The sequence below is a fragment of the Bufo gargarizans genome, chromosome 2 (genome assembly GCF_014858855.1).
Source record: "Bufo gargarizans isolate SCDJY-AF-19 chromosome 2, ASM1485885v1, whole genome shotgun sequence".
NCBI classification, from domain to species: Eukaryota; Metazoa; Chordata; class Amphibia; order Anura; family Bufonidae; genus Bufo; species Bufo gargarizans.
Genome location: NC_058081.1, coordinates 241999940 through 242009836, shown reverse-complemented (window position 1 = coordinate 242009836; position 9897 = coordinate 241999940). Strand labels below are relative to the sequence as shown.

General features: G+C 48.7%; 2 protein-coding genes across 2 annotated transcripts in view; one reads left to right on the top strand and one right to left on the bottom strand.

Moving 5' to 3' along the window:
* LOC122927864 (armadillo repeat-containing protein 10-like) overlaps positions 1–3883 on the bottom strand; it is a 90019-nt gene extending 86136 nt beyond the window's left edge. Inside the window, exon 1 of the mRNA XM_044280158.1 lies at positions 3581–3883. Coding sequence (XP_044136093.1) covers positions 3581–3743 — 163 coding nt within the window. The 5' untranslated portion in view covers positions 3744–3883. The remainder of the gene's footprint in view (positions 1–3580) is intronic.
* A 122-nt stretch (positions 3884–4005) lies between these two features.
* Positions 4006–9897, top strand: part of FBXL13 (F-box and leucine rich repeat protein 13) — a 249774-nt gene continuing 243882 nt past the window's right edge. Inside the window, exon 1 of the mRNA XM_044280157.1 lies at positions 4006–4105. Coding sequence (XP_044136092.1) covers positions 4031–4105 — 75 coding nt within the window. The 5' untranslated portion in view covers positions 4006–4030. The remainder of the gene's footprint in view (positions 4106–9897) is intronic.

The window sequence follows — 9897 nt, the reverse complement described above, 5'->3', positions numbered from 1 at the left end:
AGAACGAGATGAGAACGAGGAACGAGAGAGAACGAGAACGAGAGAGAACGAGAACGAGAGAGAACGAGAACGAGAGAGAACGAGAACGAGAGATGAGAAGAGAACCGAGCCGAGGAGAACGAGAACGAGGACGCAGAACGAGCGAGAACGGAGAACGAGCGAGATACGAACCGGCACGATGAGGAGAACGAGGACCGCGGAGCGGAACAGAGAACGAGGATGCGAACGAGACCGAGAACGAGAACTGAGAACGAGAGAGAACGGAGAGCACGACGAGAGAACGAGACTGAGCACGAGTGACGAGAACGAGAGGAGACCGAGAACGAGAACGAGAACGAGAGAATGAGAACGAGAACGAGAACGAGATGGAGAACGAGAACGATGATGAGAACAGAGGAACGAGATGAGAACGAGAACGAGCGAGAGAACGAGAAACCGAGAAGAACGAGACGAGAACGAGAACGAGACGAGAACGAGAACAGAGAGAGAACGAGACGATGATGAGAACGAGAACGAGATGAGAACTGAGAACGAGAGAGGACCGAGAACGAGAACGAGAGAGAACGAGAACGAGAGAGAACGAGAAGAGAGAGAGAGAGCGCAAAGTAACCCAGATTAAGGAGATCCAGACCCTGCTGCAGCAGATGGATAACAAATTAAGACAACCTACGTACTCTAGAATAGCGGACACTACAGCCACAGTTGCTAGAGCACAGCTCTTAGCCAGTGGACCCTATAGTAGATATTTTAGCCAAAGTAATCTGAGGGCCAATGACATATTCATCTGCTGCAACATCTGTTGCATTTTATACAAACTACTACTGGATGTACTAGAACTTTAATCCTGCACACAATAAAGGAGGACTCTTGTTTAATCTGGCCTGGTCTCTGACTCTCTTTGACACCAAATGTATGCAAGGCTGAGCAGGATGCTGGAGGCTAAATGTCCACCCCCTGCAGTCCTACCGCTTCCTGAGGCAAAAAGACCAGTTTGGATGGTGCACCCCGTTGCACTGAAGTGGGTGAAATCTGTGGCAGAAAACTACAGCCTACTAATGTCATTTACAATCTGCAGATTTGACTGAGCAAACTTTCTACAATGTGTGGATCAGACTATTTCAAATCGCATCCACCTCGCTGTATGTAAATGCAGCGGAGTTAGCAAAGTGGACATTTTACTTTCGCAGCATGCCAATTTCTGATACAGATTATACAAGCGCAGTTTCTTGCTATCAGCAGAAACTGGGGTTGTCTGAACCCAGACATATCCCCATTTTCAGGCAGCCCCCCTGACTTGGGCATCGGAGCAGTTCATGCTTTGATGCTCTTCTTTGCCCTGCGCTAAATCGTGCAGGGCAAAGGCATATTTTGGAGTTCCGGTGACGTACCTGCCTTTCCTGGGTGAAATTATGGGTATGTCCAGGTTCAGAGTTAACTTCGACCCACCTACAACATGGGGTCTTTTTTTTTTTTCAGACTAAAGTTTTTTTGGGCACCGGCAAGAGGGGCAGTGCACAGGAGGGACACTATTTGGCAGGGGCTCTTTGGGTGATGGGGAGAGGAGCACTGAGGGTGCTAAAGGTCCAGCCTTTGGATAGAGGGAGCAGAAGCAACAGAAAGGAGCATTGTGGGATGGCACAGCCTGCCAGCGGCTCAGGAGGGAGAGGTCAAAGGAAAGAAACTACACTTCTGAGGGGGTACGGGGGAGGCAGTGGTTGGCAGGGGCTCTAGATGTGTATTGAATAGTGTTGAGCAAACAAGTTGAGCGTACAACATTCGGGTTATCCAAGAATCCCGTTATGGATTACGCCATCACGGACCAAAATGGAATTCTATGGCGGCATGCACCACGGAAGCCTATAAGAGGCCATAGACTTCTATTATGACGAAATGCCTCCTATAGGCTTTCGTGGTGCATGCCGCCATAGAAATCTGTTATGGTCTGTGGTAGCGGAATCCATAACGGGATTCTTAGATTACCCGAACCTTGTACGCCAAACTTGAAAACACAAGTTAACTCAACACTAGTGTTTAACAACACATAGAAGAAATGCCGCCTGTACTAAACACAAGCAGGCAGCAGCTCCAGGAGAACTCTACCTCCCTACACAGCCACTTCTCCTGGCCATGTGCCGCCTGTACTAAACACAAGCAGGCAGCAGCTCCAGGAGAACTCTACCTCCCTACACAGCCACTTCTCCTGGTCATGTGCCGCCTGTACTAAACACAAGCAGGCAGCAGCTCTAGGAGAACTACCTCCCTACACAGCCACTTCTCCTGGTCATGTGCCGCCTGTACTAAACACAAGCAGGCAGCAGCTCTAGGAGAACTACCTCCCTACACAGCCACTTCTCCTGGTCATGTGCCGCCTGTACTAAACACAAGCAGGCAGCAGCTCTAGGAGAACTACCTCCCTACACAGCCACTTCTCCTGGTCATGTGCCGCCTGTACTAAACACAAGCAGGCAGCAGCTCCAGGAGAACTACCTCCCTACACAGCCACTTCTCCTGGTCATGTGCCGCCTGTACTAAACACAAGCAGGCAGCAGCTCTAGGAGAACTCTACCTCCCTACACAGCCACTTCTCCTGGTCATGTGCTGCCTGTACTAAACACAAGCAGGCAGCAGCTCCAGAACTCTACCTCCCTACACAGCCACTTCTCCTGGTCATGTGCCGCCTGTACTAAACACAAGCAGACAACAGCTCCAGGAGAACTCTACCTCCCTACACAGCCACTTCTCCTGGCCATGTGCCACCTGTACTAAACACAAGCAGACAGCAGCTCCAGGAGAACTACCTCCCTACACAGCCACTTCTCCTGGTCATGTGCTGCCTGTACTAAACACAAGCAGGCAGCAGCTCCAGGAGAACTACCTCCCTACACAGCCACTTCTCCTGGCCATGTGCCGCCTGTACTAAACACAAGCAGGCAGCAGCTCCAGGAGAACTACCTCCCTACACAGCCACTTCTCCTGGCCATGTGCCGCCTGTACTAAACACAAGCAGGCAGCAGCTCCAGGAGAACTACCTCCCTACACAGCCACTTCTCCTGGCCATGTGCCGCCTGTACTAAACACAAGCAGGCAGCAGCTCCAGGAGAACTCTACCTCCCTATACAGCCACTTCTCCTGGTCATGTGCCGCCTGTACTAAACACAAGCAGGCAGCAGCTCCAGGAGAACTACCTCCCTACACAGCCACTTCTCCTGGCCATGTGCCGCCTGTACTAAACACAAGCAGGCAGCAGCTCCAGGAGAACTACCTCCCTACACAGCCACTTCTCCTGGCCATGTGCCGCCTGTACTAAACACAAGCAGGCAGCAGCTCCAGGAGAACTCTACCTCCCTATACAGCCACTTCTCCTGGTCATGTGCTGCCTGTCGCACAGTCAGTGAGTATCACGTGGTTTACAAACATCAGGCAACCAGCACAGAAATACAATCATAACCAAAGGCTCCAAAAACTGACTTTCTGTAGAGAAAGCTCATAGTCTGAGGCTGTCTGTCCACTGAGTAACCAATAGATGGATCACTACTATATACATAGTGTAATGTGCAAACAGCAGCAGTCGGGTCCTCACCGGGGCTCCTGCCGTGGCCACCAGGTGGCGCTCTGTCCCGTGTACCGCTCCCGTGCTTCTTCCTTCCAGCTGACAGCGCTCTGTAGACGCAGTAGCAGACACCCGTACCGACCGCTAGGGCCAGCAGGTTTCTCGCCACTATCACCTTCCCAGCCGGTGACATCTTCTGCTGTAGGTAGCTCTAGGAGCACGTGACCCGCTGACGTAACATCGGGCCCCGTCTCCGCCTCCTCTAACCACGGGATACGCCGTACACTACAGTAGCCCGGGGGCACTCCCCGCCATACACTATGAGGAGGTGTTCTATGGCTGTAAGTGGGCGGGTTTACTAGACGGTAGGGGCGTGGCTAGCCCCATAGAGAGGTTTGGCTGGTTGCTAGGGGACGGTAGACGCCACTTTTTCTGTATCAGAGCTGTGAATGGGGGGACAATCACTGACCGTGCAGTAACATGGCGTCTCTACGTAATGCAGATGCCCCACTTAGGAACTACATCAAGCAGCACTCCCTGCCCCACATCTACGAGGTAACAGAAGCTCCGCACATGCCATCCCTACCTGGGTGTCACCCCATGAATCCTATAGACCAGCGGCTGTCCAGCTGCTCTGAAACTACAACTCCCAGCATACACACTTTGCTGTTTTTGTAACAACCATAGAAGTGAAAGGAGGACTCTGGGAGATGTAGTTTCAGAACAGCTGGAGTGCCTGAGGTTGCTGATCCCTACTGTACATAGTAATGGACGTGGATGAAGGAAAGTCGTTTTACATCATATGTGCAGATGACAGAAGATGTGACAGGGTTATTCAGGGGTGGACTGGCCATCGACCTGACAGAGAAATGCCCAGGGGTGCGCCCGAGCCCTCCTCATGGCCGCCAGCCAGGTACATAACAATCTAGCAAAATCTGGCACTGTTGCAACTGACCAGCAGCCATAGGTGCCCCCTGAATTCAACTGTATTGTGTACTCATGACCATGATACAGTTGAATACTGTGGTGCTGGCGGCAGTATTCTGTGCTGCACAGTGGTATTGGGTTCTGCTGGCGGCAGTATTTTGTGCTGCACAGTGGTATTGGGTTCTGCTGGCGGCAGTATTTTGTGCTGCACATTGGTATTGGGTTCTGCTGGGGCGGTATTTTGTGCTGCACAGTGGTAGTGGGTTCTGCTGGGGCGGTATTCTGTGCTGCACTATGGTATTGGGTTCTGCTGGCGGCAGTATTTTGTGCTGCACAGTGGTATTGGGTTCTGCTGGGCAATTATTTTGTGCTGCACAGTGGTAGTGGGTTCTGCTGGGGGGGTATTCTGTGCTGCACTATGGTATTGGGTTCTGCTGGCGGCAGTATTTTGTGCTGCACAGTGGTATTGGGTTCTGCTGGGGCAGTATTCTGTGCTGCACTATGGTATTGGGTTCTGCTGGGGCAGTATTCTGTGCTGCACAGTGGTATTGCTGGCTCCGCCCACTTCTGCTGTCCCTGCCTACTTGTGTTGCCATGGATTCTGTCAATTAGGACCCACCTACAACATGGGGCCACTTTTAGGTTTTTTTTCCAGTTATTTTGTATCCTAAGATTACCAGCATGTGTAACTAGGGTTAAATCTGAGGGGAAGTATTTCCACTACTGACCAGTGATAATTAATGTGGGATACTGAAGGCAGCAATCATATACAGTGCTGCCCATAATTATTCATACCCCTGGCAAATTTTGATTTAAAGTTACTTTTATTCAACCAGCAAGTAATTGTTCTGACGGGAAATGACATAGGTGTCTCCCAAAAGATAATAAGACTATGTACAAGAGGCATTATTATGGGGGAAAAGAATCCTGAGCTTTTATTTAAATTTGAGCAAAAAGTGTCCAGTCCAAAATTATTCCTACCCTTCTCAATAATCAATAGTAAAGCCTTTATTGGCTATTACAGCAATCAAACGCTTCCTATCATTGCAGACCATCTTTTTGCATGTCTCCATAGGTATTTTTGCCCATTCATCTTTAGCAATGAGCTCCAAATCTTTCAGGTTGGAGGGTCTTCTTGCCATCACCCTGATCTTTAGCTCCCTCCACAGATTCTCAATTGGATTCAAGTCTGGACTCTGGCTGGGCCACTCCAAAACGTTAATGTTGTTGTCTGCTACCCATTTCTTCACCACTTTTGCTGTGTGTTTTGGGTCATTGTCATGCTGAAATGTCCACTGGTGCCCAAAGACAAGTTTCTCTGCAGACTGCCTGATGTTGTTGTTGTTGAGAATCCTCATGTATTGCTCTTCTTTCATGGTGCCGTTTACTGTGATTAGGTTCCCTGGTCCATTGGCTGAAAAACACCCCCAAAGCATTAGGTTCCCACCACCATGTTTGACAGTGGGGATGGTGTTCTTTAGGTTGAAGGCTTCTCCTTTTTTACGCCAAATGAAGGAAACATCATTGTGACCAAACAATTCAATTTGTGTTTCATCTGACCATAACACAGAAGACCAGAAGTCGTCTTCTTTGTCCAGATGAGCTTTTGTGTGCCTTATCTGGAGAGGTGGCGTCCTCCTTGGTCTGCATTGTGCAGTGTCCGTTGGATTGTCTGCCTTGAGACATTGCCACCACCAGCAGATTCACCAGGATGGCCTTGGTGGTGATCCTTGGATTTTTTTTCACCTCTCTAACTATCCTCCTGGCCAGCACAGGTGTCACTTTTGGCTTCCGACCACTTCCTCCACATTGCGGAACATCTTGTATTTTTTGCTCAAATGTAAATAAAAGCTGAGAATTTTTTCCCCCCACAATAATGCCTCTTGTACATCGTCTTATTATCTTTTGAGAGACATCTATGTCATTTCCTGTCAGAAAAATTACTTGCTGGTTGAATAAAAGTAACTTTAAGTCAAAATTTGCCAGGGGTATGAATAATTATGGGCAGCACTGTATATGTTACAAGCAATGAATGAAATGCTGGAATAGCACATCAGTACCCTGTACCCATGCATACCTCCCAACCTGTCCGGGATCCGGCGGGACAGTTCCAGATTGCAGTGGCTGTCCCAGTACAGGGGAGGTATGTCCCTCTTTCTGGCAGCTGTCCCTGTACCCATGCATACCTCCCAACCTGTCCGGGATCCGGCGGGACAGTCCCGGATTGCAGTGGCTGTCCCGCTGTCCCGGTACAGGGGAGGTATGTCCCTCTTTCTGGCAGCTGTCCCTGTACCCATGCATACCTCCCAACCTGTCCGGGATTCTGCGGGACAGTCCCAGATTGCAGTGGCTGTCCCGGTACAGGGGAGGTACAGTACAGACCAAAAGTTTGGACACACCTTCTCATTAAAAGAGTTTTCTTTATTTTCATGACTATGAAAATTGTAGATTCACACTGAAGGCATCAAAACTATAAATTAACACATGTGGAATTAGATACATAACAAAAAAGTGTGAAAAAACTGAAAATATGTCATATTCTAGGTTCCTCAATGTAGCCACCTTTTGCTTTGATTACTGCTTTGCACACTCTTGGCATTCTCTTGATGAGCTTCAAGAGGTAGTCACCTGAAATGGTCTTCTAACAGTCTTGAAGGAGATCCCAGAGATGCTTAGCACTTGTTGGCCCTTTTGCCTTCACTCTGCGGTCCAGCTCACCCCAAACCATCTCGGTTGGGTTCAGGTCCAGTGACTGTGGAGGCCAGGTCATCTGGCGCAGCACCCCATCACTCTCCTTCATGGTCAAATAGCCCTTACACAGCCTGGAGGTGTGTTTGGGGTCATTGTCCTGTTGAAAATAAATGATGGTCCAACTAAACGCAAACCGTATGGAATAGCATGCCACTGCAAGATGCTGTGGTAGCCATGCTGGTTCAGTATGCCTTCAATTTTGAATAAATCCCCAACAGTGTCACCAGAAAAGCACCCCCACACCATCACACCTCCTCCTCCATGCTTCACGGTGGGAACCAGGCATGTAGAGTCTATCCGTTCACCTTTTCTGCGTCGCACAAAGACATGGTGGTTGGAACCAAAGATCTCAAATTTGGACTCATTAGACCAAAGCACAGATTTCCACTGGTCTAATGTCCATTCCTTGTGATCTTTAGCCCAAACAAGTCTCTTCTGCTTGTTGCCTGTCCTTAGCAGTGGTTTCCTAGCAGATATTCTACCATGAAGGCCTGATTCACACAGTCTCCTCTTAACAGTTGTTCTAGAGATGTGTCTGCTGCTAGAACTCTGTGTGGCATTGACCTGGTCTCTAATCTGAGCTGCTGTTAACCTGCGATTTCTGAGGCTGGTGACTCGGATGAACTTATCCTCCACAGCAGAGGTGACTCTTGGTCTTCCTTTCCTGGGGAGGTCCGCATGTGAGCCAGTTTCTTTGTAGCGCTTGATGGTTTTTGTGACTGCACTTGGGGACACTTTCAAAGTTTTCCCAATTTTTCGGACTGACTGACCTTCATTTCTTAAAGTAATGATGGCCACTCGTTTTTCTCTACTTAGCTGCATTTTTCTTGCCATAATACAAATTCTAACAGTCTATTCAGTAGGACTATCAGCTGTGTATCCACCTGACTTCTCCACAACGCAACTGATGGTCCCAACCCCATTTATAAGGCAAGAAATCCCACTTATTAAACCTGACAGGGCACACCTGTGAAGTGAAAACCATTTCAGGTGACTACCTCTTGAAGCTCAACAAGAGAATGCCAAGAGTGTGCAAAGCAGTAATCAAAGCAAAAGGTGGCTACTTTAAAGAACATAGAATATGACATATTTTCAGTTGTTTCACACTTTTTGGTTATGTATATAATTCCACATGTGTTAATTCATAGTTTTGATGCCTTCAGTGTGAAACTACAATTATCATAGTCATGAAAATAAAGAAAACTCTTTGAATGAGAAGGTGTGTCCAAACTTTTGGTCTGTACTGTATGTCCCTCTTTCTGGCCGCTGACCCTGCATCCATAGGAAGCAGAGACAGCTGCCTGTAATGATGAAGCAAGAGTCGTCCATTGGCTCTCTGCTTCATCATTCTTCCCCCCCTGCCGGCGCTTCACACTGCAGGTCTGGGTAGGTAATCAAAACAAGTCCATCCGGCACTCGCTGTTTTACCTGGCGTTGCAGCGGAAAGGAGTGTCGCTCCACGACGAACAAGTAAGATCCCAGCAAACCACCAATATGTTTCAAAAATATTATTCTTCATTTTATTCTTCTTTATTTCATATCTCAGTTACATTATGTTTCTACTGATAAAGGCTGTATGCCGAAACACATAAAATTGCCATTAACTGAGATATGAAATAAAGAAGAAGAATATTTTTGAAACATATTGGCGGTTTGCTGGGATCTCTTACTTGGGTAGGGATCGTGGGGTCGGGTCTGGTTGGGAGCTCCGTGTGTCCTGCTGTTGGTGTTGCTGCTGCTGGGGAACGAGGTAAGTATGTGGCGTAATATGCCCAGATGTGTACGGGGCGCAGCTTGGCATATTACTGCCTGTGAAGGGGGCACAGCTGGGCAAATTACTGCCTGTGAAGGGGGCACAGCTGGGCATATTACTGCCTGTGAAGGGGGCACAGCTGGTCATATTACTGCCTGTGAAGGGGGCACAGCTGGGCATATTTTTTCCTGTGACGGGGGCACTTTACTGGGCATATTACTGTCTGTGGCACTTTACTGGGCATATTACTATTAGGCGGCACTTTTCTGGGCATATTACTGTCAAGGGGGCACTTTACTAGGCATATCACTATCTGGTGGCACTTTTCTGGGCATATTACTGTCAGGGGGAAGTTTACTGGGCATATTACTATCAGGGGGCACTTTTCTGGGCATATTACTGTCAGGGGGCACTTTAACAGGCATATTTCTTTCAGGGGACAGATATCTGTGTGAGTACTGTGAGGGGGCACATATCTGGGCATATGTACTGTGAGAGGGCACCTATCTGATCATAACTACTATATGGTGGCATAAAGGAGGAATAATTACTGTGTGGGGGCATTTAGGGAACTGGGTGGGATTAGGTGTTTAGTTATGTTTTGGGCTGAGTTAGAGTCGTGGCCTAGTGCTGAAAAAATTTGCCGTGCCACTCTTTGCGCACCACACATAATGTCCCTCTGCCAGGCACAGGCAGGAGCCGCTCCACTCAGCTAATCCTGGCATATCACATGGGTACAGGGTGCCCGAGTGCTATGCCAGCATTTAGTGAACCTCCAGGGGGCACGGGCAGGAAGCCCGTACTCACAGCGCTGCTGCGGCCCATTCATAAATCTCACACTCCCTACTCCGTACACCGCTGAGCGGTCAGCAGTGTACAGAGATGTAGATTTTACGCGCACAGATATATGACAAAA